Consider the following 19,940-nt stretch of genomic DNA (forward strand, 5'->3'; position numbering starts at 1 on the left):
TTCCTCAGTATGGGGAACGTTTCAGGACTCAGGCTCAATAAAATACACCTGAGTACTTTTACAACTGCGAAATCCACCATGAGTGGAGTTAGACCATTTGAAGGTGCCACGGTTTTAGAAGCTAGTAGCCCTTTAGAGACTTCTATAATGTGACAGAAATATTCCCGAAGGTCTTCCTGAAAGTCTCCCAGTATTCCAAAGAATTGCATCACCTGAAGAATCACAGTAAAATCTTGAGGATGTTATATTACAGTTTTTAACAGATCTCCTCAAAAGGTTCACATTGTTTTCTGAGGATGTCCCAGAATATTCCTCACAAAGTATGAAGAGTATGATTCTGAAACTTTACCGGGACTTTACAACAGAAGTCCCTTCAGACGTCCTCATGTCCCTCCGGTAAATATTAGTCTGTTTGGAATACTCCAACATTCTTTAAAATGTCTTCAAGAATTCATTACGAATGTTCAGTTAAAATCCCAGAACATTCCTAATGGAGTATTCAGAAAGATCCACAGTACTGAAATTTCACTTGGACACGTCGGTCCCTCCGAAATGTCCCTCGGACCTCTGCAGTCGTAGTGGCAGCAGTCTGGAGCTTTAGTTTTAATCGTCAGCTGATCCTGTAAAGGGTTTTGTTTGTTTTGACACACGTAGTTCACGGAAGAACAAATCCAAAGCATCTTGTGTTTCCAATAGAATCCAGGAGAGATCAGAGTTCAGTCCTCAGTCTGCTGCTTCAGATCCCAATCCGCTCTGGGAAACCAGCTGACCCAGCACCAGTCTGGTGTTACTGTGTGATGGACAGCTGTGCTTTCATGTAGTGGGCGGGGCTTAGTGATAACAGCAGGGCCAAAGGGGAGGGGGCAGAGTCCGGGATTTACAAACGATCTGGCCAAGGTAGGAGGGGCTTTGGTTTTCCTGAGCAGTGGCTGGTCGGTGTGGTCTGGCAAGGCGGGGCTACAAAAGTCCTGAACTACAAAAAGCTCCTTGGTTCTGATTGGTCAGATTAACAAGGTAGGCGGAGTCCTGTTGCACCTGAGTCAAACATTATGAAGCTTAAAGACCAGAGAAGACATTATCTTTTTTATGCTTCCGAAATGTCACAGCTCTGTTTCCCTCGATGACTCTCATTGGTCCAACCATCAGGAGGCGGAGTCTCACTGGTACTAAGGCTTTCTGATTGGTCAAAGTGACTGTTGGATTAGTGTTCAGTAAAAAGAGTGAGGCGGGCTCACCGTCATCCTGAGTGTTGTGGTTCTGAATAGTACGGAAGGGCTGTGATTGGTCAGTAGAGAAGGGTGGGCGGGACTTTGTGTATCCTAAGCGTCTGGATGGAGGAGAGGATTTTTTTTTGGTGGCCAGCGAGGGTGACGCCCACTCTGAGCAGGTCTCTATGGAAACAGACGGAGTATGGAAAGTGATTAGAGCCAAAATACAGGAAACACTTCTGTTTTTATTTTATGTCAAAATTAAATTAATTTCGACGAAGAAACGTTTGGGGCAAAGAGGAATAAATCCGATTCTACGAATTTAAACGTTAATAGAACACAAACGACTTTAGTTTCCCTGAGTGTTGGCTGGCAGGCAGCTGCACATATTACATATATGTAAAGCTGTATGCAGGAATGTTGTGTATATGTTGTGCATCTTACTCAGTGTTTAGCTGTGAGACGATGTCCAGGCTGGTGAACCCGGCCTGCAGGAAGCTCTGCTCGTATCGCTCCATCTTTACGGCTCGAAGCCACTCAGAGACTGAGCCACAGGCTGAGAGAGGAGGGGGGACGCGCTGGTCCAACAGAGGCTGGGACGGACTGAGAGGCAGACAGGCAGAGAGAGACAGACAGGATTAATGATGGACAGGTGGAGGGAGGGACGGGGGGGGGGGGGGCTGCAGACTGTATGAGAAAGTTTGATCACACAGAAAGAAGTCTACTGTCTGTCAGACATTTCTCTGCTGTGAGTTTTTGGTGTCTGTCCAACTAATTCTTGTGTTTGGTGTACGACACTTCCATGAAGTAGACGTTCCAAAAACATTGGATTTCCCATAATGCAGCTGGGTAGTGTCTTTCATTAGAGCCTCCCTGTCCAGGAAACAGCCTTTCAGGTTAGGACCAGTCTTTGCTGGTTGCCTGGCAACATCAAATTGATGTTTTTACACTTTGAGATATGAGATATAACATGTCAGTCAGTCTTTATGCTAAGCTAAGACATGAGAGTGGAATCAAGAGAGGAAGAGGAGAAGAAGAAGAAGAGGATGTCACGCTCCTTTTAAAACATCCTGGTTACTGCGGCGACTGTAAACTTCAAAATAAAAGCTGCAGGTAGAAACTAATGTTTTCAGCTCTTCACTTTAAGTCACACGCTTCAAGTATGACATAGTTTCTTATTAAAATGATTAAATTATTAAAGAGTCACGAGACTTTACAAAGATTTATTCATGAAGTCTGTTTCTGGTTTGATGAACAAACGACTTTTACACCTCAGACAGGAAACACACGTCTGTTTAGACTGACAAGAGACAGAAAGACAGACAGAGAGAGAGAGACAGACAGACAGAGACAGACAGACAGGACATTGCTTCATTCTGAGCTTTCATACAGCAATGTGAGCTGTTCTGCAGCTGCTCATGTAAACAACTCTGTCTGTATAAACAGCTGTCAATCACACAGCTGGCTGCCCCACTAGCCCCACCCCTTGCACACACACACACACACACGTGCCTTTGTATCCATGGCAGATCCTGACCTCTGACCTCTGACCCCCAGCAGCTGGTGCATAAATGACATTCCTAACCTGCCAATAAAAGCCCCCCCCCCCCACCTCACCTTGGCCCCTCCTGGTGTGTCACCTTCAGGGAGGCGGGGTTTCGGATCAGTCTATCGAGCGCCGCCACTACGTCGCAGAACCTCGGCCGATTGGCTCGTTCCTTCTGCCAGCAGTCCAGCATGAGCGCGTGCAGGGAGGAGGGGCAGTCTGGGGGCGGGGGCAGCCGGTAGTCCTGCTCAATGGCATTAATCACCTGACGGAGAGAGACAGGAGAGTAAGACAGGTGAGAGACAGACAGGTGTGGTTTTTTAGCAACTAAAAAGGGAAACTGTTTATTTATTAATATTAAATGATATTCATCTGTGTGATGAAACAATTTAATAAATGTATTTATTAATATTAAATTATATTCATCTGTGTGTTGAAACAATTGAATGAATCTATTTATTAATATATCAAATGATATTCATCTGTGTGATGAAACAACTGAATACATTTATTTATTAATATAAAATTATATTCATCTGTGTGATGAAACAATTTAATGAATCTATTTATTAATATTAAATGATATTCATCTGTGTGATGAAACAACTGAATACATTTATTTATTAATATTAAAGGATATTCATCTGTGTGATGAAACAATTGAATACATTTATTTTGGACACAAACATTGATGATATTAAAACATTACAGCACTTATTTGTGTTAAATCTGTATAATCATTTCAAACATGTAACATGTTCCTCAGTCACCTGTTTTAAAATGTTTTTAATGGAAGATTTATTATCATTATTATTATTATTATTTTGGCCAAATGTATTGATAAATGTTGAGTTATTAACTTTAGACTGTTTCAAAGCGAAGTATTTGTGTTCAAACTGGAGGTTGTGGTTTTTCTTACGTCCTGGTTGCTCATGTCCCAATATGGCCGTTCTCCGTATGACATCACTTCCCACATGACGATGCCGTAACTCCACGTATCACTGGCTGACGTGAACTTCCTGTCGGTCAAATAATCACTTGAATGACCTTCTGTAACATAACAAATATTTAGTGCCACTGATGAAATACCTGTCTCCTGATCCTCACCTGTAGGCGATGGCCTCAGGAGCCGTCCACCGAATAGGAATCTTACCTCCCTGAGAAGTGACAGATTCAGTTAGCTAATGGGAGGATGCTGGCAGCAATTCTTTCAAAATAAAAGCCGAGTGGAAAGCCTTGGGAAATGTATTGAGTGCTTTAAAGAGAGATGAACTGCATTTATATAGCTCTCATATGGAACATCAGAACAAGACCCTGAGGGAGTCCGGCCCAGTCCCTAAGTCTACTCAATAAACTGGACTCATGTACTTAATACTGGAGCAGTATATTAGAATTATTAATACTATTAATATTATTATGTCATTGTTCCATTCAGCTGTGGACTGCGTCTACCTGATGCTTCAACTAACATAACATGCAAATCCAAGTTAAACAAGTATTCAGGTGTTCAGGGGTTCAGGTGCTACCCTCGTTAGCCTGCTAGTTAGCTTTCTTCCAGCTGACTTACCAGAGAGCTGGTGTACGTCGGGTCAGAGGAGTTTTCAGTCAGGAACCTGCTGAGACCAAAGTCTGACACCTGAAAACATGCAACAACACAACTGTTGGATCCTTCAAACTGACATGTAGACAGGCGGGCAGGTAGACAGGTAGGCATGTAGACTGGCGGGCAGGTAGACAGGCAGGCAGACTTTCTCACCTTACAGACCAGGTTGGAGTTGACCAGGATGTTGCGAGCTGCCAGATCTCTGTGGACGAAGCTCATGTCGGACAGATATTTCATCCCCGCTGCAATCCCACGCAGCATCCCCACCAGCTGGATGGTGGTGAACTGTCCGTCATTCATCTGTAGAGACAGACAGGTGGGCAGTGAGACACAGAGGAGGCAGTGAGACAGACGGGGAGGCAGTGTGACATGGTTAAACAGCAGAGGTTATTTCTGCCCGTCTCACCCTCAGGAAACTGTCGAGCGCTCCGTTCTCCATGAACTCGGTGAGGATCATGACGGGACAGGAAGTGGTGATGACGCCCTCCAGGTGGATGATGTTGGGGTGCTGGAACTGACCCATGATGGACGCCTCCGACAGGAAGTCCCGCCTCTGCTTCTCTGTGTAGCCGCCCTTAAGCGTCTTGATCGCCACGTAGTTCTCCTTCCGACCCGGGACCCTCAGACGACCACGACACACTTCGCCAAACTCACCTGGACAGGTGAAGTCAGAAGGTTTCATTAAGGTTGTACATGCGTTATAATATGTTAACAAAACAACAACAAAGAGTTTCTTAAAACGTGAAACAGACTCAGCAGTAAACATTCTGTAAACAGGAGGAAGGTCAATCCATTCCCAACCAGGGGTACATGTACCACAGGGAACAGACATACTGTATATATACAGTATATATATGTACTCTGTAGTATATTTACTGTCACAATTAGCTACAACAGGCCCAATGCACAGGACACACCTCCAGCCATCTGTTTTAAACCCTGAAGTGTTGTGACTGAGAAATTGTAAAAACTAAGAGAGTGGAGTTCAAATACACAGCTGAAAGTGAAGTATAAATATTTGTCAAAAAAGACAAAACAAACTAATCACTGACTAAATACTATTTAATACTATTTAATTAAATTAAATAACATTCAGGTTCAAATCTATTCAAACCGGGGGGTCGATGAAGGGGCACTTGAGCAGGACTGTGGGGGTACATCAGAAGAACTGAACCCTGAGGGACTCCATGTGTCAGAGCCAATCAGAGCACAGCTAAACCACAAACACCAGGCCAGTCTCTGAGTCGACCCATTACACTGGATACTGGAGAGGTGTACTGTTCCTTTAAGGCTCATTAGCACATACCAACACTTCTACACCTCATGTATGTGTGTATGTGTGTGTGTGTGTGTGTGTGTGTTTGCTTGGTGGCAGTGAAAACTTTGCACCCTTGTTTCCGCGGTAACTGCTATCCAGTTACATCTCACTAATGTCATCACCAGAGAGTACTGCTGTTACAGTAGCTACACACACACACACACACACACACTGTGTTTACTTTTAATAAAACAGGATTCATGTTGGAGAACAAATCTGATGTGATGTTTTTATAGCGTTTCTATAATAGTTACATTATTTACAAAAGTTTTCTCAAAAAGGTTACTGGGTTCCTGAATAATCCTCAAAGATGCAGAAATGTTCCTCAAAAGGTTCTTGGATTCCTGTCAAGTGCCTAAAACATTTTCCGTGTCCTAAAACATTCCTGGGTTCCTAAAAAGTTGCTAAAAGTTACAAAGCACCTAGGAGGCTCCTTAAAAAGTTCATGGCTTCCTAAAGAGTTCCAAACAGGTTATTGTTTCCTTAATATGTTCCTCAAAGATCTTAAAATATTCCGAAAAATTATTGGGTTCTGGATTCCTGTCAAGTTCCCAAAAACGTCCTTGGATGCTGCCAAGATTCCGTAAAACATCCCTGGGTTACTAAACAGCTGCCTAGATTCATGAAAGACCATTTAAAAAAGGTTCTTGTGACCTTCAAAGGTTCCTCAAGCACCCTAAAAAGAGGTGAACTGCTGCAGCTCACCTGCTCCGATCACTTCCTCTATCTTCACGAAGGACGCCTCGATCTCTTTGGCGAACTCCCTCACCGCCTCATTGGGGTCCTCATAGGTAAACGGGTCGATGTACACCTTCATCGCTACGACAACGACACCACACCATCATCATCATCATCATCATCATCATCATCAGTCACAACACTGGTGATAACACAATCTGATTGGCTGAAACTCACTCTGTCCCATCTGGTAGTGTCCACTCTTATCACTCATCTCTGAGTCCTTCACTCTCCTGCTGATGAGAGACAGACAAGTCAGAGACAGACAGGAAAGAGACAAACAGAATAGAGACAGACAGGAAAGAGAAAGACAGGAAAAAGACAGACAGGAAAGAGACAGACCGGTCAGAGACAGACAGGAAAGAGACAGACAGGTCAGAGACAGACCGGTGAGAGACAGACAGGTCTCTAGTTTTTCAGCAGCTGCAGGATTCTTTATTTCCCGAGAGACACACACACACAGTAACACACACACACAAACAGTAACACACACAGTAACACACACATACACAGTAACACACACACACACACACACACAGTAACACACACACACAAACAGTAACACACACAGTAACACACACATACACAGTAACACACACACACACACACACACACACATACACAGTAACACACACACACATACACAGTAACACACACACACAAACAGTAACACACACAGTAACACACACATACACAGTAACACGCACACACAAACAGTAACACACACAGTAACACACACATACACAGTAACACACACACACACACATACACAGTAACACACACAGTAACACACACAGTAACACACACACACACATACACAGTAACACACACAGTAACACACACAGTAACACACACACACAAACAGTAACACACACAGTAACACACACATACACAATAACACACACACACACACACACACACACATACACAGTAACACACACAGTAACACACACAGTAACACACACATACACAACAATAACACACACACACATACACAGTAACACACACACACACACACACACATACACAATAACACACACACACACACATACACACACACATACACACACACAGTAACACACACAGTAACACACACAGTAACACACACATACACAATAACACACACACACACACACACACACACACACACACACACACACAGTAACACACACACTCTCTCTCAGGAATGTTATTATCTCTCTCAGAGTGTCGTGTTTCTCCATCTTAATATAGTCGGCATGTCACACCCTGCTGTGTGTGTGTTTGTGTGTTACTGTGTGTGTGTGTGTGTGTGTTCAGGATGCTCCCTCCCTGCTCTCCTAGACAGAACAATGGAACGCTGACCTCAGGTTCACTCTCACACACACACACACACTCTCTCTCTCTTTCTCTTACCGGTAACAGTACAGAGCAACGATCACCACGGCGATGAGCAGCAGTATCCCCATGGAGACAAGAACCCCGGGCACCACCAGCTGAGAGTGACCAACACCTTCCAGAACAAACAGACAGACAGAAAAACAAACAGACAAATAATAATTCAGGTCATTCAGGAAACTAAACAGCACCAACATATATACACACACGTCTGTATATACTATTATATATAAGTATATAAACATACTCATAAGTATATAAGTAGATACTATTATATAAGTATAAGTAGATATCATATATAAAGGGAAAGTAAAATAACTTTTAGCGACCAAGAACCTTTCAGGAGCTTGGTAGGAACCTGAAAAACAGAACAGGAACCTTTGGAAGAACCTTTTCCAACTGCAGTAAAGACTGAAGGGACTGAAGGATTAATGAACCCATTAACCCTTTAAGGGTTCAGGAGGTCCGAAGAACGTTTGGCATTTCATGAGTAACTCGTTAGTGGGCACGATCCACACAGGGACCAGGTTTAAAACCCGTCTGGTAACCTGAAGCTTGTACCATCAGGCAGCGTGTTGAAGCTGCTCGCGACGCTGAACGATCCGTATCCAGCCTGCGAGCGAGCGCGGACCTGCACCTGATACTGCACCGCCCTCTGCAGCCCCGTCAGCACCACCGAAGAAGACCTGCTGGACACGTACTGCCACTGACCCACCTCCTCGCCATCCTGATGATGATGACACCAGCAGTTACATCATAGTCAGATCACCCCTGTTTGTGTGTGTGTGTGTGTGTGTGTGTGTGTGTGTGTGTGTACCTTGGAGCTGTAGCGGAGCTGGTAGTCCAGAATCTGGTACTGGTTCTGCAGAACTGGAACGTTCCACTCCAAAGACAGAGTGGTCTCTGAGGCCAACGCCCTCCTCAGACCGGACACTGGAGGAGGTACTACACACACACACCAATCATCAATCAATATATGTATATTAACAAAACCACAAACTATCGCAGTGAAAACAGAATCTGGTTTCATGTCAGCACTGAATCTAATTGTCACTTAGAGTTTCGTAGATTTTCTCACATTAACGAGCCATAAATATTAGTATTACTGCTGGACTTCATCTTTCTTCATTCCCTCCATAAAGGAGTTTGTTTTGGATCAGAGTGGATTTAACATTAATTACATATTTTATTATTTTACAGATCCAAACCTGTAAAACTGTTGCTATGAAAGGCATTCTGGGTAATGTAGTGTATATATTTGTTGTGTACCATCTCTGCTGGTGGTGACGTTGACTCTGTCGGAGGCCGGCTCTGATTGGCTGAGAGCAGAGACGCCGTTCAGTGATTGGATGGTGAAGGTGTACTTGATGTGTGGGCGGAGCCCCCAGGCAACAACACGGCGCTGAGTGAGGTCATTCTGCGCCGGGCGGTACAGAACGCTGTCATCACACGGAGAACAGGAGCCGACCAATCCCTGAAGAGGAGACAGGAGGGGGGTGGAGTCAGGGGGTAGGAGACTGGAGACTGGAGACTGGACTGGTGTTGTTCGGACTGGTCTAAATTGTCTTGATATTTCTGGACTATCTGGTCTTGTTCTCACGGGTCTAACTGGTCTCAGGATACCTTGGTGGCAGTGGCGGTCCCACAGCGAGAGCAGAGGACTCTGTAGGTCAGGTCTCCTCGTCCTCCTCGGTCCAGCGGCTCGCTCCACTCCAGAGTCACAGAGGTGTCGTTGATCTGACTAACAATGGAGCGGGGAGCTGAGGGGGGGCCTGAGGGGGGAGTCAGAGGTCAGAGGTCAAACACAGGGTTTCTCTGTCCTGTCTTAAGGTAGGAGGCCCTGAGTTTAGACTTACAGACAGAACACACACACTGAAACCTTAAACCTCTCTTTCAGGATGATGTAAGGATCAGTTCATCAGATTCTGCCGTGTTACTGGTTAGTCTTCTGTGGCTCCTGATGACATCACGGTGATGTCAGGGTTAGGGTTAGATGTGATGTCATCACATACATCACTGTGATGTCATCAGGACTGCAAGCCAGGATATCTCCACGTCAAAAGAAAGAAAGTCTTACGGGTGCAGGCGGCGTGCGGCGGGTCGGAGTCAGCTCGATGGTAACCAGGGTGACACAGGCAGTAGGCGGAGCCTGGGATCTTAGTGTTGCTTTTGAGTGGGCACGGGCCACACCCACCAGGTCCTGACCCCGCCTTAAACTGACCTGACGGACAGGCTGGAGAGAAAGACAGGGTTAGCATTAACATTAGCATCTCAAACAGCTCCTTACAAATCACTGAAACATCTTCAAACAAATCTGGATTTTAAAGTATAACTCTTTTTCTTCTCATCAATAAACATCATGTGGATTTTCATCCACCACAAAAAATAGTCCCCAGCAAATGCACTCTGTTTGTTTGATCAGAACTACTGATCAAACAAACTATATACATATATATAACTATACTAAAACTATATATATATATATATATACACACAGTATATTCTTATTATTAAGAGTAGGAATATGTTGTGTGTTACTGAACAGAAATTTAAAGGAGGCAGGATGAGGAACATCACAGAGACAATGAGAGACAGGAAGTGACCTTGGCTTCTACAGGATGTGGAAAGTGCTGCCATGATGTCATCACCGACATCTCCCGCCAAGCGTGTCACACACACACACACACACACACACACACACACACACTGAAGTACGGACATCTCCCGCCAAGCGTGTCACACACACACACACACACACACACACACACTCACACACACACACACACTGAAGTACCTGCCCCCCCCTTCCTCCGGTCCCATCCTGCCACCACTATCCCAGCAGACAGCTCCTCTCTGTAGCGGTAGCAGCTCTCTCTCTCTCTCTCTGTCTGTCTCTCTGTCTCTCTCTCTGTCTCTCTCTCTCTCTCTGTCTGTCTCTCTCTCTCTCTCTCTCTCTCTCTCTCTCTCTCTCTCTGTCTGTCTCTCTCTCTCTGTCTCTCTCTCAGGCAGCTTAAGCAGCAGAAGTTGACCTCTGAACTTTTCAGTCAACCAGGCTTCAACCCCCTCCATGTGTGTGTGGGTGTATGTGTGTCTGCGGGGTTATCCAGAAGCAGAAGCGACCCCCGGCTGGTGTCCCCGCTGCAGCACTTCCTGGTTGCAGTCAGCTGACCTCCGACCTCACAGAGAACAACAGGAAGTGTGTGTGTGTGTGTGTGTCCTCTGGTGACCTCAGTCTGCCTTTGTCCAGCAGCAGCAGAGAAAGTCAGATAAAGACAGAGACGCAGCTCCCTGCTGACGGGATCAGGATCACAGGCTGAGGTGGTGATCAAATACTGACCCTTCGTTCTGTATGAAAGTCATCATCATCAGTCACAGGAAGTGGTCCTGTCATTCTACTATTAGTATTATTTAACGGTAATTATTAAGCTCTCAATGAATTATCAACACAAACATCTGCAAGCTCTTCTTTCTCTGTCTCATACATACGTGTGTGTGTGTGTGTTTTTGTGTGTGTGGGTGTGTGTGAGAGTGTGTGTGTGTGTGTGTGTGTTTGTGTGTGTGTGTGAGAGAGTGTGTGTGTGTGGGGGTGTGTGTGAGAGAGTGTGTGTGTTCTGAACAGAAAGAATTTTAAGTGCTAATAGTAAAAAAAAACAAAGATGCTTTTACTTTGTAAAATAAATGAAGTCTCAACGAGTTTCAGGTCTCAGGTGGTTCAAGTCCAGGTCAAGTCTCAACAAGTCAGTCTAAATGATGGTACTTCTATTTTGTAAACTCTCTCACCTCGACAGCGCACGTCAGTCTCGCCCGCCTCGTATCCAGGGCGACAGGCACAGCTGGATGAAGGCAGCCCCACCCACTGCCCGTCCTCGCCGCAAAGCATGCTGGGAGGTCGCGACTGCTCGCCTGGCAGAGTCACAGCGTTCTCCACACACACACCCTGAGCCTGCAGCACACACACACACGTTTGACAAGAGTTTCAAATTGAAAGCCTGTAAACAATAGAAATAGTGCTCTTAAACTATTGTGCTATTATAGTACTTTTACTTTGGAAAGTAAATAATGAGGCTTTTACTTTGTAGACTATATGACAAAGCTTTCATTTTGTAATCTACCTATGGTTTTACTTTATGAACATAATAATGCTTTTATTTTGTACACTAAATGACAGGACTTCCACTCTATACAGGAAGTGATGTGATGACAGAGTTTTTACTTTACTTCTCAAAATAAATCATGTGGCTGTCTATCTGAAGGTTTTTTGGGCATCCTGGGTACTGAACCCTGCCGTTACCATGGCTACAGTGTGGTTACCTGCTCCACCAGCGAGTGAGGGATGGTTTCGGGGAAGGAGGCAAAGGCGCGGCTGAGGGGCGGGCACTTCCTGTAGAAGACGCGTACGGAGAGCAGCGCCATGCAGGTGCCCTGGCTGTGGAAGGCCAGGTAGAGCCCCGCCCCCCGCAGCGGCTCCAGGCGCAGAAGTTTGACGTTGGAACGCCTCTCGCCACCGCGTCGCAGCAGGTGGTCGGCCGCCACCGTGGACACTTTGGTGTACGGGTTCTCCATCCAGGACGGGTGAGTCGGCGTGGCCTCGTCGCTGTCGCACTGGAAGTAATAAAGGTTGAAGGTTTCTTTACAGTGACGCTGGTTCAGGCCGGAGCACTCCATCATGGTGAACCTGAAAGAACAATTACTGATCATCAATCAATAACTTATCAGACAGGAGACGATGAACTTCAGGTGAGTTCGAATAAATAAAATTAGAAATTCAACTTTTCTTTTTTTGCATTAATGTCAAATTAAATTAACTAATTAAACTTAAATTAAAATTAAAATTAAAGTTAAATATTAATAAATCCTGAACTTTCACTTTTGTATTCACTCAATAATTAAAATGTCACTTTAATACGTGTTTAGTATTTAAGTCAGTACATACACAGATATTCAACCAATGCCAACATAGTGTTTTGAGAAAAATCTGTGAATCAAATCGACCAACCGGATCTCGACGTAGAGGGTCGTCGCCGCCCTTCGGGGGATCCAGCGCGTCCTCAGCCAATGGGAGGACGGACTGTCCGGTGTGCAGATCTGATAGGTCCGCACGCTGTTCGAGTCGTCGTCCAATCCGCTCACTTCCTCCCACTGCAGAGAGGTTATGGATTAGCATTCTTCACTGAAGTCAATGGTAACAGATTGTGTCTCTGTAAGTGTGTACCTCTGGCTCGTCCGCAGGATGGTTCGTCCATCGAAGGTCAGACGTTTCCAACTTGGTGTTCATCAGCACCTCTGAGAGACAGGCAGGTACAGTCAGTCAGACGGGTACAGACAGGCACAGTCAGTCAGACGGGTACAGACAGGCACAGTCAGTCAGACGGGTACAGACAGGTACAGTCAATCAGACAGGTACAAACAGGCACAGTCAGTCAGACGGGTACAGACAGGTACAGTCAATCAGACAGGTACAGACAGGTACAGTCAATCAGACAGGTACAAACAGGCACAGTCAGTCAGACGGGTACAGGCAGGTACAGTCAGTCAGACGGGTACAGACAGGTACAGTCAGTCAGACGGGTACAGACAGGTACAGTCAGTCAGACAGGTACACAGACAAAAATGAAACCTCCACAAGAACCCCTGAGTCCTCCTCAGTGACTTCCTGGAGAACCCGTGGAACCTCCTGAAGCTCCTCTACAAACTAAGTGGAACGCTTCCTGCACTGTAGTAGTGGGCGGATCGATCTAAAATATCTATGTATCGATACCAACGTTGGTATCGGTATTGATCAATACTTGCGTGATGAGATCGATACTTAAATTTCAGTTTCTCTTCTCTACGCTCATGCTCACTCTGCCCCTCCCCCTCCTCCCCTGCTATACTGTGAGTGTTGCCGGCGTGCCGTCACGTCACTCAGCAGCGCACTGCTGGCTGCATGATGGCAGAGAAGAAGAGGAGCGCCGTTTGGAGTTATTTTACAGCTGCAGACCAAAATACTGCAAGCTGCGATGTTTGCAGAAAACAAATAAGGTACTGTGGCAACACCACAAAAAGTATCGGTATCGGCAATACTGGATCGATACCAAATTTTGCAGTATCGCCCAACCCCTACTGCACTGAACACTACAAGCTGAAATGTTCTCAGACGGAGAACAAACGCTGGAACCAGACCTGTTTTCTCAGAACAACGACTGAAACAAACATTTAAAGTGAGTCAAGAGTTTCTAAATGTTCAGACTTCATGTCGTTTATCCGACGCTGCAGACGAAGACTGACGACAGAACATGGAGATACATATATACTCATGTACATGTACACATACATACTCATGTACATGTACACATATATACTCATATACATGTATATATGTGTGTGTGTGTGTGTGGTGTGTGATATGTATCAGAGTGTAGTTGGTGTTAGTTTACACAAAAACACACAAAGTGTCATTCCTCAGCTGCTGCCAAGCGGAACGATGAAAAGGCTGCATTCCCTTTTTCTACGCTGTAATCACACACACACACACGCTAACACACTGTGAACACCCACACACACACACACACACACACACACACGCTAACACACTGTGAACACCCACACCCACACACACACACACACACACACACGCTAACACACTGTGAACACCCACACACACCCACACACACACACGCTAACACACTGTGAACTAACACAGTGTGTTAGCGTGTGTGTGTGTGTGTGTGTGTTCTGTGTGTGTGTGTCTGTGTGTTCTACAGTTTACAGGGTCTAAATGCACCTAAACCACACACACATACACTCTCAGGGCGAGTGTCTTGTATAAACATCCCACCAGCGTTGTCATGGTAATTTCCGTGTCCTCGTCATGCACTCTTATCACCAGATACACTGGTACACTATAGTGTGTGTGTGTGTGTGTGTGTGGTCTCATGCTTTTCTGTCTGTCTCCGTCTGTCTGTCTGTAACACTAACATCAGCACATGTGGGTGGTATTTTATTTTGAAAATAGTGCAGGAAGACAAACCTTTGAGTGTGTTAAAGCTCCAAAGGGCACTGAACATGTAAACCCTCTCAGAGAAGGCTAACAACAGAACAACAGAACAACAGAACACAGAACACCAGAACAACAGAACACAGAACACAGAAAACCAGAACAACAGAACACAGAACACAGAAAACCAGAACAACAGAACACAGAACACAGAAAACCAGAACAACAGAACACAGAAAACGACTGAACACAGAACAACAGAACACCAGAACAACAGAACACAGAACACAGAAAACGACTGAACACAGAACAACAGAACACCAGAACACCAGAACAACAGAACACAGAAAACGACTGAACACAGAACAACAGAAAACCAGAACAACAGAACACAGAACACAGAACACAGAAAACGACTGAACACAGAACAACAGAACACAGAAAACGACAGAACACAGAACAACAGAACACCAGAACACCAGAACACAGAACGACAGAACACAGAATAGAACGACAGAACAGAACAACAGAACGCCAGACACATTCCTTTCCCACCCATAAGAGTTCATTTATGGCCACAGGATTGCATTTGCATTGCTTTCTTTACGTTTTCCAGATGTGTGTTATCAGCTATCTGTAAGTACCTTTTATTGGGGCTTTGTTTCCTACAAGGTGATGACTGTCAAAGAGAGTGACGTATGTCTTAGGAGTGTTCACATTCTTTGCTGTACGTGCTGTTTAAAACCACTCTGAGATGCAGTACAGTCAGCTGTCGGGGCCGTCCGTCTGCAGACGGGAATAAAACCACAACAACAACTCCCTTGTTGCCAGACTTCTGTTTTCCTGAAATTCCCACGACACCGGAACAACAGAACACAGAACCACAGAACGACAAAACGGAACGACAGAACCACAGAACGGAACGACAGAACACAGAAAACGACAGAACACAGGAACACAGAATAGAACGACAGAACACAGAACAGAACCACAGAACACAGAAAACGACAGAACACAGAACGACAGAACAGAAAGACAGAACAGAACGACAGAACAGAACGACAGAACACAGAAAACGACAGAACACAGAACCACAGAACACCAGAACACAGAATAGAACGACAGAATGGAACGACAGAACAGAACAGAACACCAGAACAACAGAACACAAAATGACAGAACGACAGAACACAGAAAATGACAGAACACAGAACCACAGAACAGAACCACAGAACAACAGAATAGAATGACAGAACAGAACAACAGAACACCAGAACACAGAACGACAGAACAGAACGACACAGAACACCAGAATACAGAACGACAGAACACAGAACAGAACGACAGAACAACAGAACACCACAACACCACAACAACAGAACACAACGACAGAGCACAAAACGACAGAACGACAGAACGTCAGAACACCAGAACGTCAGAACGACAGCACACATAACAGAACACATAACAGAACGACAGAACACAGAACAGAACGGCAGAACAACAAAACACAGAACTACAGAACACAGAATGTCAGAATGACAGAACAACTGAACGACTGAACGACAGAACACCAGAACAGAATAACAGAACACAGAACGACAGAACACAGAACACAGAACAGAACCACAGAACGGAACGACAGAACCACAGAACGACAGAACACAGAATGTCAGAACGACAGAACACCAGAATAGAACACAGAACACAGAACACAGAACGGAACGACAGAACCACAGAACGACAGAACACAGAAAACGACAGAACCACAGAACAACAGAACACAGAATAAAACGACAGAACAGAACAACAGAACACCAGAACAACAGAACACAAAACGACAGAACACAAAAAATCACAGAATACAGAAAACCACAGAACAACAGAACACAGAATAGAACGACAGAACAGAACAACAGAATGACAGAACGACAGAACAGAACGACAGAACACCAGAACGACAGAACACAGAACACAGAACACAGAACAGAACCACAGAACGGAATGACAGAACCACAGAACGACAGAACACAGAATGTCAGAACGACAGAACACCAGAACAGAACACAGAACACAGAACACAGAACGGAACGACAGAACCACAGAACGACAGAACACAGAAAACGACAGAACCACAGAACAACAAACACAGAATAAAACGACAGAACAGAACAACAGAACACCAGAACAACAGAACACAAAACGACAGAACACAAAAAATCACAGAATACAGAAAACCACAGAACAACAGAACACAGAATAGAATGACAGAACAGAACAACAGAATGACAGAACGACAGAACAGAACGACAGAACACCAGAACACAGAACGACAGAACACAGAACAGAATAACAGAACACCACAACAACAGAACACAACAACAGAACACCAAACTACAGAATGACAGAACAGAACACAGAATGACAGAACGACAGAACACAGAACGACAGAACACATAACAGAACGACAGAACACATTACAGAACAACAGAACAACAGAACGACAAAACACAGAACGACAGAACAGAACAGAACAACAGAACACCACAACACTAGAACAACAGAACACAGAACAACAGAACGACAGAACACCTGAACACCAGAACAGAATAACAGAACACCACAACACTACAACAACAGAACAAAGAACAACAGAACACCAGAACACAGAACGACAGAACACAGAATGACAGAACACAACGACAGAACACATAACAGAACACAGAACGACAGAACACAGAACACAGAACGACACGTCAGAATGACAGAACACATAACAGAACGATAGAACGACAAAACACAGAACAGAACACAGAACAGAACACAGAACGACAGAACAACAGAACAACAGAACACAGAACAACAGAACACCAGAACAGAATAACAGAACACAGAACGACAGAACGACAGAACGTCAGAACAACAGAACGACAAAACAACAGAACACAGAACAGAACGACAAAACAACAGAACACAGAACAGAACGACAGAACAACAGACAGAGCAGATGGAGGACAATATGGAGACACACCCACAGATGGCTGGGACACACTGAGGAACAAAATAACCCTCTTCATGTCCTCTCATCAGTAACACAGACTGATGATGATGATGATGATGAGTTCATGAGGGACAGAACTTTAAAAGGCATCTGAAAGTCTGTATGTATACTGCCTATAAACACTACGTATTATACTACATATATACTACATATTATACTGCATATGTACTACATAGATACTACATATTACACTGCATATATACTACATATAAAATATATTATAAAATAAATAAATTGTTTCAGTCATTTTTCAACGTTTGCTGCTTCCATCTTTTTTGAGTTTTAGACTGTCGGTTGGACAAAAGAAGCAACTTGAAGGCGTCACATTTTTTAAACATTTTATAGACTAAAAGATTAATCGATTATTATTATTATTATTACAATAATTGGCAGATTAACTGATAATGAAAATAATTGTTGGTTGCAGCCCTATAAAATATATTATACTACATATATAATATATATATACCACTCTACCACACACTCAGCTGTTGATTAACTGCCCAGTCAGTCAACACACTGTAGCTGTGTGTGTGTGTGTGTGTGTGTGTGTGTGTCTATCTTTGTGAGGACATGTTTATCACCTCGCAGCAGGTTTCTATTTGAGTCTCAAAGTTGAGCTTCTAAAATGTTCAAGTAAAAAATATTATAATTGAAGTGACATGAAGCGGTCCTCTCACTGGAGAACCTGGAACCAGCAAATGTTTGTTGCATTTCTGTTTAGTAAAACGGGTGAACGATCAATCAATTATCAAAATGATAAGAGATTGATTGTCTATCAACCGATTAATAAACACTTAAGTTTTGAAACATTAAATGGATCCTCAGGTGAGAACATGACACTTTTTTATGTTGTGGTTCTGTAAGGAACCTCCAGGAATGCATGAAATGTTCTCCACTTGCAGAGTTAAAGAAGCTCCACTCAACCACACTCATTTTCTTCTTTCTTTGGACTTCTTTTGTATTTACACCAAACTCCATTCAAAAAACCTTGAAAATACTTTCTTTACTTCCAGCTCATTTCAGACGTTAGTTTCTATGAAGAACCTCATTCACATTTGAGCTGAAACAACAAGTCGATGATTGATCAACAGAAACATTTCTGATAATCGATTGATCATCTTTAACATTTTTCTGTTGGTTTTTATCCAGAAACCAACTTTCTGTTAAAGTTGACTTTAATATAAAACAGAGAAAAGAGAAAATCTTCATGTTCTGGAACCAGATAAACGTAATGACCCCATTTAGCAATTATTAATGATAAAGTTGGCGGTTTCTGTCCATAAACTAATCAATGAATGTATTAATCGTTTCCGCTCTGAACTTGTCTGATGTATCCTGAGCTGTATTGATCAGTACGGCAGCAGAGAGAGGACAAACTTATGTCCTTACCTTCCTCGGCCCCGCAGCAGGTCAGCAGGAGCAGCGGGAGGAGGAGCAGCGGCAGCCCGCAGGAGGAGGCCCGTCCCGGAGACACAGGAGCACGCAGACCTCTCCGACCCTCCATCCCCCACGGAACAACCAAATCCAGACCCGATCAGACCCGAATCCTGATCAGTCCCCGCGTCAGAGAGCCGATCAGACCTATCGATCACTGATCACTGACGTCAGCTGGGCTCGCGCTCAGACGGCCGCGCGCGCCTCATTGGAACCCGAAGAGTAAAAAAAACCAAAAAACGACTTTTTGTTCAGAATATTAATGAATGAACCCGTTTGATGAAGAAGCAGAAAATCCTTCACACGAGAGAGAAACTTTTCAAGATGGACGCCTCAAACCTGAAGCAGAAAAAGTTCAAAAAGAAGAAAAACAGATTAAAGAAAGAAAAGCTTGAGTCCTCCAGCTCCTCTGGTTCTCTCCAGATGTCTCCCTGGAGCTTCACTCCTCTTTACGGATCTCTTTCATCCCTTCATTCCGCCTCTGATCCGCCAGTTTGTCTCCTGTTTCTACTTTGTCCTCCGGGAGAGAAGAGCGGGGCGCGGCTGCCTCTGAGACCGGGAGAGGAGCTCTGAGAGGTAGCCTGGTGAGCGGAGTGGGGTCGGTGTGACGGCTGGCGGGGGGGGGGGGGGGGGGGGTCCCGAAACACACACACACACACACAGGGAGAATACAGAG

General features: G+C 44.5%; 1 protein-coding gene across 1 annotated transcript in view; it reads right to left on the reverse strand.

Annotated features, from left to right (window-relative positions):
- The window catches only part of LOC139305868 (ephrin type-B receptor 4b-like), a 21,153-nt gene extending 1,819 nt beyond the window's left edge, over positions 1–19,334 (reverse strand). Inside the window, exons 1-21 of the mRNA XM_070929822.1 lie at positions 19,220–19,334; positions 13,003–13,073; positions 12,787–12,929; positions 12,102–12,465; positions 11,571–11,733; positions 9,868–10,023; positions 9,414–9,562; positions 9,060–9,264; positions 8,608–8,735; positions 8,352–8,517; positions 7,809–7,905; positions 6,591–6,649; positions 6,381–6,494; positions 4,764–5,011; positions 4,511–4,657; positions 4,322–4,390; positions 3,862–3,911; positions 3,674–3,773; positions 2,826–3,019; positions 1,653–1,811; positions 1–1,391 (exon numbers count right to left, since the gene is read on the reverse strand). The exon at positions 1–1,391 is cut by the window's left edge and continues 1,819 nt beyond it. Of these exons, the coding sequence (XP_070785923.1) occupies positions 1,286–1,391; positions 1,653–1,811; positions 2,826–3,019; positions 3,674–3,773; positions 3,862–3,911; positions 4,322–4,390; positions 4,511–4,657; positions 4,764–5,011; positions 6,381–6,494; positions 6,591–6,649; positions 7,809–7,905; positions 8,352–8,517; positions 8,608–8,735; positions 9,060–9,264; positions 9,414–9,562; positions 9,868–10,023; positions 11,571–11,733; positions 12,102–12,465; positions 12,787–12,929; positions 13,003–13,073; positions 19,220–19,334 (3,003 nt within the window). The 3' untranslated portion in view covers positions 1–1,285. The remainder of the gene's footprint in view (positions 1,392–1,652; positions 1,812–2,825; positions 3,020–3,673; positions 3,774–3,861; positions 3,912–4,321; positions 4,391–4,510; positions 4,658–4,763; positions 5,012–6,380; positions 6,495–6,590; positions 6,650–7,808; positions 7,906–8,351; positions 8,518–8,607; positions 8,736–9,059; positions 9,265–9,413; positions 9,563–9,867; positions 10,024–11,570; positions 11,734–12,101; positions 12,466–12,786; positions 12,930–13,002; positions 13,074–19,219) is intronic.
- Between the last annotated feature and the right edge of the window lie 606 nt (positions 19,335–19,940).

Source organism: Enoplosus armatus, chromosome 23, assembly GCF_043641665.1.
Source record: "Enoplosus armatus isolate fEnoArm2 chromosome 23, fEnoArm2.hap1, whole genome shotgun sequence".
NCBI classification, from domain to species: domain Eukaryota; kingdom Metazoa; phylum Chordata; class Actinopteri; order Centrarchiformes; family Enoplosidae; genus Enoplosus; species Enoplosus armatus.